General features: G+C 38.4%; 1 protein-coding gene across 1 annotated transcript in view; it reads right to left on the bottom strand.

The window, feature by feature from the left end:
* The window catches only part of vat1 (vesicle amine transport 1), a 70609-nt gene extending 57137 nt beyond the window's left edge, over nt 1–13472 (bottom strand). The window contains exon 1 of the mRNA XM_030141556.1: nt 12830–13472. Within this exon, the coding sequence (XP_029997416.1) occupies nt 12830–13255 (426 nt within the window). The 5' untranslated portion in view covers nt 13256–13472. The remainder of the gene's footprint in view (nt 1–12829) is intronic.
* Between the last annotated feature and the right edge of the window lie 455 nt (nt 13473–13927).

Raw genomic sequence — 13927 nt, 5'->3', positions numbered from 1 at the left:
TGAATTCATTTATTTGTTTACAGGCCATGTGAAATACACAGCAACAAACACTAGAAAACTGCTCATCCAGTACGGTTACATCAAAATGGCAGTTAATCTGCCTGATTAATCAACCCAATGATTAATCCATCTCTCACTAGTGGTGACCAACTATGTCACTCATAATTTTGTAACATGTTGGTTTGGTGTTTGGCTGTGTTGTATTGTTGTAATGTTTCTGGGGTGTTTTGCACTGTGACCTGACTGATTGCACTGTACACAGGGTTAAACCACTGTCCTGTAGTACATTGACTAGGATGTGAGAAGTGGTAATGGTGGTGAAAATGCCACCACCACGGCACTTCCACCATTTGTCTATTACAGTTCAAAAGTCACCAGTTGGTAAAGTTAACCTTTTATTGGGCCAGTGACTGTTTTTGGTCTGTTTCGGTTCTGGCTACAACAGAGGCATAAAAGCCAGGAGTCGGATGGTCAAAGCACGTTGTTTCCCTTTCGGTTTACGCCAGTTATGGCACAGAGGCACGGAGGTGGTGGGGGTGGGGGGGTGGTGGTTGTGTGAATGAAGCGGGGAGGGAGTTCTCCATAAGTACCGCAACTAGGGATTTAATGATATGAAAATTTCATATCACGGTTATTGTGACCAAAATTATCACAGTTATCATTATTATCGCAATATTGTTGAAATCGTGCTCAAAATGTTCAAAAAGTACTGATACACACGCTGAAATAATTTAAGCAAGTTGTATTTTGAAATAAATAAATAGATAAATAAATAAATAAAATAATTGGCACAAAGTACCTTCTCTTGGCAGAAACATTCAAATATTAATCCTTAGTGGTCTGAGCCTATTTTGGCTGTTTTTCAGTATTTTTGATTTTGCCTTTATATACGATATAAACAAATGTTTACTATACCCATGTTTGGTATCTTTTTTTTCAGCACAACTTCATCTATATCATCAGCCTATTATTTTTTTTCACTTTAACCTACTATATCAACACAAAAGGACAGAAAACAAAAAAATATATATAAAATCCGATTTGAAAAACGTATATAATTTATTGCATAAATAACAAAAAAGATGCTTAACGAATCTTTTCAAAGACTTTAAAAGTGAATATTGGTTCCAAATATTAGGTATATAAAATCAGAATTGTAATCAATTAAAACTATACTCAAATATTTGACATTAAAGCCTATCTTTACATAGGCGTTTTTTCCCCTAAAAGTGCGATAATCAAACACGGTTATCATGATAATTAGAATTTAAACGGTAATACTAACTGCCTGCAATTTTACCACTGTTTATCGTTATACCGGTAATCGTTACATCCCTAACCGCAACATATGCATTTCTTTCTCTCTCTCTCTCTCTCTCTCTCTCACTTCTCTCTCTCTCTGATGTCTTCACAACTAACTTATGAGTAATGGAAAAATTTAAGCTTGACATAAAAATAGTGATTTGATTTATATCGTGATATATATCGATATCGTCTGCTATGAAAAACATTATTGTGATATGATTTTTTTCCATATCACCCAGCCCTAATTACAAGACAATGACACCAACAGAGTGAGGACAGTGAGGTAATAATCACGAACAGTGAGTGTACCTGCTTTGTTAGGTACCATGAAGTAATGGTGCTAATGTAAGGTTGATTGTTCAAAGGGATAATGTGGATGTGGACAGGGGTCTGGATCAGCACTTATGTTGGTCTAATGCTCTAAAAGTGATGTTGTAATGTTCGAAAATACATGTTCATTTTACCTTACATGTGCCTTTCTTGTATTTTTTATATTTACTTCTTGGATTTATTTATTTTTTGCCACATACGGGTTAGGAACCAAATATGATAACTTCATTGATTGACCTTGATTTTCAACATAACAATAAAAAATTTTGAAAAATTTCACAAAAGTAATAAAGTCTTGTTATGTCCCCCAATAACACACTAAGGTTGAAATTTTGAATTTCGGAGTATTTCTATGAGTGCCCTATAAAGGGTTAAAGAACAATGTCGTCTGAGCTTCAGATGCACTCTCATAAAGGTACATTTCAAAGACACAGCTTTGTATGTGCTGTTTTGTTTTGGATTTTAAGGGATTTAGTCATTTTAATGTCATGACACTTCATACACTATGTGCACATTCCACTAAAATAACTTCTCTCCCAGCACTATTTTGCAAATGAGTCTATCCTTGATATGTACATCATTTTTGTGTTTAGTACTAAGTCAGAATTTAGTCTGATATGTGTAGGATTTTTGAGTTACTTATGGGATCTGACATAAGAATTTAGCGTAAATAGAAGGATGGGGGAAGGGGGAAGGAGATTATAAGTTAAACTTCATCCAGCTCCTTTTCAAATGTTTTCCTTTCTTTTTTTATAAATCTTTTTTTTTTGGTTTGGTTTTAATGTTATATTAAAAATAAATAATAATAATTAAAAATGCAATGCTATAGTATTCATCCCATCCTATGTCTAGCCCAAGGGTGTCAAACTCATGTCAGTTCAGGGGCCACATACAGCCCAATATGACCTGAAGTGGGCCAGATCATTAAAATAATAACATAATATATAAATAATATCAATTCCAAAATTTGTATGTCTAAGTTCTATGTTTTAGAGTGAAATTATATCAAAATCTTTACGTTTACAAACTAACCTTTAAAAAAATGAAAAACATGAACAACCATGAACAAAATGAAACTTATTAAGACAAAAAGTGCAATTTTAACAATTTATGCCATTATTTGGCCTCAGCTTCTCATTTTCACATGTTCATTACAGCTTACAGTGGATCTACAAATACATAAAACATTTATTAACAGGCAGAATATTAGAACAATTACACTTAATTCTCTTAAGACATTTCAGGTTGTTCACATTGGTTCAGGTTATTCACATTTTTTGTAAAAGACTAGTCTGTGAATGTAAAGATTTTTGTGTAATTTTACATTTTTCTACACAAAAACAAAGGAAAATTTGTGGCTTTCATTAAGTATAGTTTATTATGATAGTATTTAATTTAAACCAAACTGACCTTTATTTTAACATCCTTAATTGCTAATATCGACAGTGTAATTTTTGCATTTCACTAATTTATCCCGCGGGCCGGATTGGACCCTTTGGCGGGCCGGTTTTGGCTCCCGGGCCACATGTTTGACACCCCTGCTCTAGCCAGAAAACCCAGGTAGCATTTACCCCTCTTCCACATCACTGCCAGTATGTGAGATCGATCTGACTGTGCAAGAAATGCTCATTATATCTAAGACTCCGGTAAAAATGGTCCAAATCTGACTTTTTGCCCAAATGTGACTCATATCTGATTTTTTTTTTATGACAGCCTGAACAGCACAAATGTTTTTTTTTTTTTTAAATCAGACCCAGTCCACGTTCATATGTGCTCCTAATTCAGATAGATCCAGTACATAATGTTGCATTTCATTTGAATGTTACGTCACTGAAATGCGACAGACGTCACAATTCTGTGCTGGAGGAGGCAGGACCAGTTGAGATCTATATTTATTTCCCTAAACACACTGTGCTGCACGTTCACGTTTATATTATAATGTGGAAAACCGTACCAAAAAAATCAGATTTCAGCAAAAAAAAAAAAAAAAAAAAAAAAAAAAAAGCAGAACTGAGCATTAAAACCTGCAGTGTGAATGTAGCATTAATCACTTTCATCGCTCCAGAAGTGAGATGCTTTTATTGCCGACATTATTTGCGGTTCAGTTATGCCAGTTTCCTGCAGCCGTGCCTGTGCATCTACTATAACCAGGTTCCTCAAAGGCCTCATCCAGGTTTCTGAAAGTAGGATGTGATGTTTACACAACAGCACAAAAACAGGATACTTCAAAAACCCAACCATAACCCGGACACTGAAGTCCATGTAAACGCACCTAAAAGAGGAAACGGTGATATTTGTGCCAAATATTTAACACTGCTCATGGGGTTTTGTCTCAACTGATAACCACTGAAAACTGTAGTCGTCTCTATCTCTCAGAACCAGAATCTTGATGATCCACCGTCACGTCAAAGCAGGATCCTCCGACTCACAACTGTCTCTTTCCAGAAGGAAGAGCCTGGAGGTAAACTTCCCCCTCGGCTCTGCTCCGGCCAATCAGAACAGCCCACCGGAGGGACGGAGGAAACAGAGACGAATGCAGCATTATAAGGCTCTTCCTGTTTTCTTCCTCCCCCTTATCCACTCCTCCTCTCAACAAAGCTCTCCCGCCCACCTCGTTTCCACTCTCCTCACTTTTTCTCTTCCCTTCTTTCTCTTTCACTTCCTGACTGCTTTTCCTCTCACAACTTTAGAGCGTCTTCCTTCCCCTTCTCCACTCCCCCCCGTCCCCCCCGTCTCATCCTGTCTGTCTCAGTCTCGCCGCCTCCTTCGACGCTCTTTCATCCCTATTTCTTCATCTTCCACCGTCTCATTCTGTCCGTACCTCGTCTGCTGTCATCTTTTTTTCCCCTTCTTGTGTGAAGTGTCCCATATCCCCTCTTGCTCATCAGTAAGACAGGACAATGGGGCCCATCTTCTCCCCTGGCTTCCCTCCACTCATCAGAGTCCCTGCCAGATTCTTCCCCATGGCTGAGCATAAGACAAGCCCTCTCCTCCTGGGAACAAACCCTCTCCACCCGGGCCTCTCTAATGGTCTGGAGGGAGCCATGCGCCTCGCTGTCTATCCACTCCAATTAGAGAGATCTCCCTCTCTTTATCTTTTCATACCCGCATCTTTCTGTTTGAGGCCAAGTCCTTTGGTTTATTCTCAAATTATACTTTCGCTTTTTTCACTGTGGGCTACTTACTTCCCTTCTCTTTCTTTACTTCATCTTCCATCTCAATCTCAGTTTTTTGTTTTTTTGTTTTTTTTTTTATCTTCCAATCTTTAACCCATAAAGACCCAAACATCCACCCACAACCAAAAGCATCTGCTGATCTAAAATGTTAAATAACTGTTGATCCATTGATTGAATGCAGTTTGAGATCTTTTCACGGTCATCAGATATGACCCATGTGGGCGTTCAGAGGCTCTGTAGTGACCATGGTAACACTGTCATCTCTACAACATTGATTCAGCAGTAAAATCCATGGAGTTTAATTAATGACTGGGGATGGAGATGATTGTATTTATGTTCAGTTAATGACATATTTGGCTGAAAAGACACTTTTTTCTTCAGTTTTCACTGCTTTGATTTAATAAAATTTGAATTTATTCTGAGCCTTTATGAACATCTACATGATCAGTGAATTAAATGTAAGAAAACATAAAAAAAAAAAAAAAAGCAAAATGCAAAGGATAATAATATAATGAATGGTGACAAATCACTTAGGAGAGGATAAAAATTATTTGGATGTTGCTGCAAAAATAAGATAAACTTTATGTACAAAGTATTTTTAATGCTTTTAACTCCTGTACCAATTTTATGATGGTATTTTTTTTTAACATTTATCAGTTTTAAATGATTTTAGAAAACCAAAAAATTATGAGAAAAGTATCAATAAATTTCACCTCCAAACAACTGTTTCTACAACAGTAAACTAAAATCTTCAACATTACTTCATCTGTAAAACTCATCTAGTTTGACAAATGGCAGTGGTTGGAGACACTTGTTTTTATGTTCAGTTAATAATATATTTTGTTGAAAAAGTCACTTTTTCCTAATTTTTTTCCTGATTTGATCTAATAACCTTTGAATATACTCTGAGCATCAACATCTATATGATCAGGGAATTAAATATATCAAAAAAAAAATTACCAAATTTTCACTTGGAATGCCAATTGCAGAAGATTGTATTATAATAAATGGTGCTAAATCACTTGGGAAATGATCATTCAGTCAAATAGTTGTGGGTCTTTAAGGGTTTAATGGAGATTGCCAAGTTGAATATATCACCTATAATAACTATGATGCAGATTAGTGACATTAGGCAGAATTGTCATAAAAATAATAATAGAACTTTTAGGAATATCGAAATCAGGGGTCTCAAACATGCGGCCTGGAGGCCAAATGCGGCCCGCCAAAGGTTCTAATTTGGCCCACGGGATGAATTTACAAAGTCAAAAATTCCCCAGTCTTGAATTTAATTAAAAAAATAATAATAATAATAATTAGCTTGAATTAAGAAAAAAATTTTGAATTCAGCAAAAAAAAAAAAAAAATAAAATCTTCAATTAAGCAAAAAAAAAAAAATCTTAAATTTCGCAAAAAATCTTGAATCAACAACTTCAATTTTTTTTCTTTGTTTTAGTGCAAAGAAATAACATTAAATCATGAAAATATTTACATTTACAAACTATCCTGTAACAATAAAATGGGAATAACCTGAACAAATATGAACAACCTGAAATGTCTCAAGAAAATTCAGCACAATTTTAACAATTTTCTGCCTGTTCCTTAGTGTTTAGTGTCTTTGTAGATCCGATCCATAATGCACATGGATGAATGAAAAATTCAGCCAGAATACTGTTAAATTTGCACTTATTTTTCCTAAGAAATTTCAGTTTTTTTCAGGTTATTCACATCTTTTTTGTCTGGATAGTTCATAAAAGTAAGTATTTTCATAATTTAATGATTTTTTTTCTTTACACTAAAACAAAGACAAAAATTTGGAGTCGTCATTATTTATATATTATTATTCTACTGGTCCGGCCCACTGGAGATCAAATTTAGCTGAATGTGGCCCCTGAACTAAAATGAGTTTGAGACCCCTGAGCTACATGATGAGTAAAGTGAAAAATGGAAAATGCAGCGGATAATATTATAATAAATGGTAAATCACTTCTTAGACAAAAAAAAATCATATGGAAGTTGTGACAAAAATAGTTGTAGGTCTTTAAGGGTTAAACCCATGGGCCTCACTGGTTTAATTGGGGGGGACAGTGTGCTGCCATAATCGATAACTGGAGGAGTTTACAGGAAACACATGAAAATGACTCACACCTCGCTTTCAGATGCATCTGCAGCTATTTTTCTGTGCCCACGTAAAAAGCATGTGAGTTACTGTCCGTCACACAGGAGCTGAGTAGGAACATTCAAGGCCAGTCAACAAACCTTGTGACACTTCTGTTACAACATCTTCGCAGTGTGACACACAAACACGCTCTCTCTTTTTTTTTTCTTTTTTTTTTTAAATAGCTTTTTCTTTTTTTTCCCCGCATTTCCTTTCTCACCCCACATGCCACTGCATCAAATGTATTCACAGTTGGGGTCAGGAGCGAAGCGGTGCCGAACAAAGACACTTCCAGTTAACTGTATATGAATGGACTTAATCAGATGGTGATTCAATTTGGGGGTATGCGGTGGTTCAACTCAGCTCTTTTGTGGCTTCGAGCTTTGATGATCTCAGCAAAAAATTATCAGGATGAAGAAAATTTCTGATACACTGTTCCTACATTGGATTTAGGCAAAAGACCAAGGTTAAATCTAACACCCACAAGGCTTGAATGTCTCCTGGAAATGTAGTTAAAAAGAAACATGATATCTCCCTGGTGTCAGCATAGGTGTTGTTCGGCCTTAACATGGTTTGTATGATGTTCGGATGAAGACCACGCCCTGCTTTCAAACTAAAATCTGGGACGGGCTACACGCTGCTTTTTGCACTTGACTGCACCTCCAATTATGTAAATCACTGTATCGCAGTAACATATTTTATCCACCTTTGTACGACAGCACTTTCTAGTAGGATTGATTCCAGGATTTAATCAGAAAAACCACACTGGACTTAAGGAAAAGAGAAGATTTCCTTTGCCTTGCAGCTAAACTGGTGCAAGACAGAGTAGTTGGTTAACAGAAGCTGTAAATTTTGTAAGCAAGGTGAAAAAGATTAAATGGCGTAAAGAAAATCCAAGAGAGAGAATGGTACCAGGATGATGAGCTGAGGATTAAATGAAAAAGGGAAGGAGGGATGGAGGAAATACCAGACTGACAATGTGGGTCAGAGGGAGGTAATTGAGAACATATGGGTCAGATGTGACCAAAAAGAAAAAAAACTCACTGGGGGAGAGAATGAAAAATGAAAAAAAAAAAAAAAAAAGTGCTGATGTTTGGTGTCATGGGAGCACTGGTGTGATTTGTGATATTTCCCCTCGTTCCTCGCTTACTCACTGTTACACTGTTTCCAACACTGTCTGAGGTCATTTAGGGTTAGGGGAACTGTAGTATTACCTCACTCAGCTTTAATGCCTTTGCAAGGGACGGCTGCTATTCAGTACTGAAATAGAAGATGTGGTAGGAAGACTATATCAAAGCATGAGAGCAAAGATTAAAACAATAGGCAAGACAAACACCGGAATTATTTACCTTGAAGCCTGCTGTCCAGGACTGGGAATACTAGCGTCAGTATAAAGTGATGCTATTAATGCCAAACGCAATCAATTGTTCTCAAATGCCCTTCTTATATGCGCGTTATATGAGATGATATAATATACTGTATTGGCCTCTTATATCCAATCAATTAAGTGCTTTAAATAAAAACCACAGATGATGGATAGAACAATGATGGAGAAACGCCAACGCCAACTATTTTAACTGTTTCAGAAACGAGTTAAAAGTTGATCTGAATCCAAGTCAAAGGAACAAATACTTGAGTCAACAAGTGGTGCCGGGCACAACAAACCCCACCCCTTTGCACATGTTTCACTCATTATAAGTAAATAGGAAGATTTTAAAAATTCATTAAAAATTTTAACTTTGACCTACTGTTCCCAAAATGCCATGCAATCCATTCTGGGTCAATGGCAATGAATGGTATGAAATGGTATGAATTCAACCAATAGTTTTGCTGCTATTGACATGTGAAATTTCACCCATTATAAGTAAGCTGAAAAAAAAAAAAAAAATTTTTTTTTTTTTTTTTTTTTTACAAAATTCTTAAAAAATTGAAACTTTAATGTACTTTTCCCAAAACGTAATGACATCTATTCTGGGTCACTGGCAATCTATAAAGTCAATTTGGTATGGATTCAACCAATAGTTTTGCTGCTATAGACATGTGAAATTTCACCCATTATAAGTAAATTGAAAAAAAAAAAAAAATTACAAAATTCATAAAAAATTTAAACTTTAATGTACTTTTCCCAAAATGTAATGACATCTATTCTGGGTCACTGGCAATCTATAAACAAAATCTGGTATGAATTCAACCAGTAGTTTTGCTGCTACAGACATGTGAAATTTTGCCCATTGTAAGTAAGTGGGAAAAAAACATTTGAAAAATTTATTTAAAAAAATTGTAACTTTGACCTACTTTTTCCAAAATGTAATGACATCTATTCTGGGTCACTGGCAATCTATAAACCCAATTTGGTATAAATTCAACCAATAGTTTTGCTGTTAGAGTGTTAACAAACCACAAACTGAACCAAAAACAATACCCCTTGCCTCCCCTCTGGAGGGCGGGGTAATAAATAACCCTGAAAATGTACAAACTGCAAAAAAAAAAAAAACAAACACAAAAAATCCTTTTTTTTTATTTTTAGGTGTATCTATGGAAAAAGTTGACAAAGCTTCTCGAAAAGCACAATATTAGCCATTAGCTGCTAACTGAGCTAATAGTTTGTGTGACATGCTATTGGATGGATTAACTGTGAAAAGTGATTAAATCATCTGTCTCTGGTGGAAACGTTGAAATCAACATTGAAAACATTGAAAAAGACAAAGAAAGACACATCAACAGTAGATTAAGACCCAAATGAAATATACTTGTGATGAAAATAAATAAAATAAATGACATTTTTTGCTATGAAGCGAATGATATGACACATGGTGCAATATTATTCGATACAATACACTTTAACACGCCTTAAGTTTCTACTGGGGTAACTGCATTTGACATCCATATAATGTACTCGACTGAAATATACTTCAGAAATATGATAGTTTTTTTTTTATTTCGAAATATATGATACGAGATACCCTGTGAGACAAGACGATACAATACACTTTATTGTACCTTTTACGTTTTTCTCAGGCTGATGTATCTGCATTAAACCTTCATATCACCGCTGTCGGGTGGATACCTCTTAAGTCCATTTCTGGTGTTTTTTGTTTGTCATAAAATTATTCTATTGGTCAGTTGTCGTGACGGTTTTAGAAATATTTAACCAATGAAAAGTGTTGAATTTGGCTTGTGATTACATCTCTTAACTCCATTCATTTATTTAGAATATACATTGTTTTCCCTGTTTCCTGAAAAATAACTGTTTTGGACATAAGAGGTTTCAACCAACTGAAATATACCTTTTTGACAAATGTAAGAGGTTTTTTTGTTGTTGTTTTTTTTACAATGAGACTGGAGAGGACTATACATTATAATGATACGCTGTAGTGTGCCCTAGATTTATCTGCATTGAACCTTCATCTTCTCAACTGAACTATACGTCTGACAAATGTAAGTAATAATGTAAATGTAATGACGATATAATACATTATATGACACACTTCATTATGTCCTAGGTTTTTTTCTTTGGGTGATGTATCTGTATTGAATATCCACATGTACATACAAAAAAAAAAAAAAGATTAAAACTATTGTTCATAAGACACACCTACATCAGATTAAGACTCTTCACTCTGGTGAAATGTCAGAACAATGAAATAAAATCAATCATGCTTCACCCATCCACTGCTGACATGACATTATCTAATTAAATAGCTTATAGTGAACCCTGTGTTAAGCAGAAAACTCCTCGGACACACCCATAACTTACATATGTTAATCTTATGCATGCGACCATGTGTGTGCAAGACAGAGACAGATCAGCAGACAGGAAGAGCTGCAGAGACTGATGAAGCTCCAAAATAATTCTGTGCCATCAGGGTCAGCACATTCCCTCTGAGGCTGCTGCCAAAAGATGTGGGAGATCTCCATCCATTAAGAAGATTGGCTCTTAATTCTATAAGCTAAGGGCTGGAAGGGGATGTGGGAGTGTGACGCCTTGATGACATGATGTGAGGTTGCGCCTGTGTGTGTGCATCTGGTCTGACCTTTCAATCCAATCTACATTACTGACAAACTGGAAGAAGCTGTAAAGTATTTAGAAACATGAGGCGTGGAACCCCTCAGGGCTGCTGTTGGCTGACCTGTCACCGGTAATATTATCACCACTCTGCACTGATTTCAGACCCATATGGATTCACAGATGAGCCACTCCCTGTCCATTCTGTACTGGCACCACACGTGGTCAGCCTAACCTGATCCACAGATACAGAAAAGTGGCCAATGTGAGAAAATACAGTGCACTTACAACAAGCGTGAGTCATCCCTGTTCGGTGTGTAACGTTTAGTCTTTTAATTATCTTGCAAAGGCATTGCCATGGTGATGCCATGCAGCCATCAGACAGACTCAGCCTATAGGCCTGTGACTCATCACTGTGTAGGAAAGAGACAAATACCCGTCTTCCACTCCCCACACCATTCCTCGTGGTTGAACATTAAAGAAAAGTCTGGTCGCTTTGGTTTATTTGACTTGCTTTAATTGTCTAAACTTTGATCGCAGGTTAATACTCATGACTAGAAATCTTTTCTCAACACACCAGACCGTATCTGTTGACAAAGAGGGCGAGATGGATTCATTTCTCACACCACGCTGTCTGTTGCGTCGCGCCTCGCCCTTTCCGCTCCGTGCGTCTGTGCGCCACCGTCGCTCCCGGTAACAAAAGGCGTCGGTGACTCCGGTCTCTGCCACCGGTGTCAAGTGCGCCATATTATCAACCGAGCCGTTTGACTAAAGATTTTCAAAATAAAACCCGGCGTTGATCAATACTCTGCAACCTCGTGCTCTAAAGACGGCTCGGGAGCGCATTTTTATCGCATTTTACTCATGAAACATGCGCGTAATTTCATTTAAAGACATAAATAAACTGTGGCACAATTCTAAACGTGTCAACTCTGCAAATAAATACATTTAAAGAATAAACCAACATCATTAGAACTATACTCAATATTTAGCAGGTGTGCAGCGCATGCTCCGTGCGCAATGTTCCGTATCTTGGTTATTTTCATCCTTTTGTCTCAATAACTCAGCCAAGAAACTCTGATGCGACCTGTTCAAGCTTTAATATTGAAGGTTCAGCCACTTCATTTCCGGTCCTTTCCTGTCCAATTCTTTGCGCCTTGACGCGCGTCTCCGCGCCTTGGCGCACATCAAAGCGCAGCATAGCGTTATGCGCTGCATGGGTGGAAAGCATCCCACGCATTTGCATGTGTTTATTTAGACTTTAAACTTACAAAACACGAGTAGTGCACAAGCTGCGAGGCTATTTTCCCACAGCAACTCATGTTGTCGTACTCGGTCAAGTTGCTCATTTGTGGTGCGCAAACGCTCCGCTATTGGCAAAGCGGGGAGACAAGAGGGGCGACGCCTGCTGCTGGTCTCATTGTACTCATACAGATTCAACAAATGACAGTTTTCACACAGGGGTATTATTTTAAACACATACAAACACACCATAGTCAGGTTTGAGCTGACTGCTTCCCTTTCTGAGACAACAAGTGTTCCCTTCTTTCTTTCAGATGAATGGATGAATCCACATAACGCACAAAACACGGAGGGTTTTACATTTTTCTGAAATTATTATTATCGTGGTGTTGAAGTAACTTGATGTTTTTCATGGTGCGGATCCTAGAACATGTATATAAAGTGGTGTTGGGCACTATGAGCCTCTGTCTGGGGCTGACACGCCCATATCCAGATGTAGCTCCAAAAGCCCCAAACAAGTGCCACTGGCACATTTATCACTTACAGATTCAATCACACACACAGAAAATGACTTTAAACGTCAATAAAAGCACAGTGAGTGTGCTCGGTGCTTACTTTTCTGTCCGTCACCTCCTCTCCGACAGCCTCCACCACCCCGGAGCACTCCATTCCCGGGGTGACCGGCGGGGACGGCAGCCGGTCGTACAGCCCCTGCCGCGCCATCAGATCGGCGAAGTTCAGCCCACATGCCTTGACTCTGACCTGGACCTCCCCAGCCTTCAGCACCGGCTTCCCCTTCTTCACCTGCAGCTTGACTTTATCGTAGCCTCCGTAGCCGGTGAGCACCAGTGCGCGGTAGGTGAACGCCTCCTCCTCGGGGACCTTCTCGGTGGTGGCCGCCGGGGTGGCCGCTGCCTCGGCGGCTGCTGCGGGCGCGGACTCGGTCTTGGGAGGCTCGGATTTGGGCTCCTCGGCGGGTTTGGTCTCTTGCTTCTGGTCCACGGCGTTTTGCTGCTGGGCAGGTGCGTCCTCTCCAGACATTGTGCAGGGAGATGTGAGACAGTGATGAGTCTAGAAGATGACTGAGGCTGCTGGTGCTGGAGTGTTCGTGGACCGGTTGGCTGTGGAGCTGCGTGTGCCTTTGAGCGTCTTTTTCAGCAGTCTTGCATGGAGACACAAACCCCGACAAAGTGGGCTGATCAGTGGCCAGTGGCTGTCAACGCCGCGCTCTTGACAGAGAGTGCGAGTGGGACGAGACAGAGGCAGGCTGGAAAACACGGAGAGCTGAGAAAAGCCAGGGATTGGCGTGCGTGTGGGAGTGGGCATGGCTGTTTGGGGAGGGTTCACAGATAAGCCAGGATTGCATCAAGCAGTGATTTGCAAAAAAATACCCATGAAGGCTTCCAAAGTTGAAACCAGTTCTTTCAAAATACTTCCTTAATATTTGGTGACTTATGTACATCATTGCATTCTTTCCCAAAGTGGGGTGTAGGTGTTCCCCCAGGGGTACAGTGTAAAAAAAAATCTGTAATTTAACAGAATTTTCACTGTTCATTTTTAGAGATTTTTCCTGTATTTTTTAACCCTTTCATGCACAGTGGTCTCTACAGTGGACAGCTATTCTCCAGCTGTTCTATTGTTTATTCATGGGTTTGGTTGTTTCAGTTCCACATCAGCCAACACACTGGACTCTTATGCATCATCCCAAACACT

Source organism: Sphaeramia orbicularis, chromosome 8 (assembly GCF_902148855.1).
Source record: "Sphaeramia orbicularis chromosome 8, fSphaOr1.1, whole genome shotgun sequence".
NCBI lineage: Eukaryota > Metazoa > Chordata > Actinopteri > Kurtiformes > Apogonidae > Sphaeramia > Sphaeramia orbicularis.
Note: the sequence above shows the minus strand (reverse complement) of the source record. Positions and strands in the feature narration are given on the sequence as shown.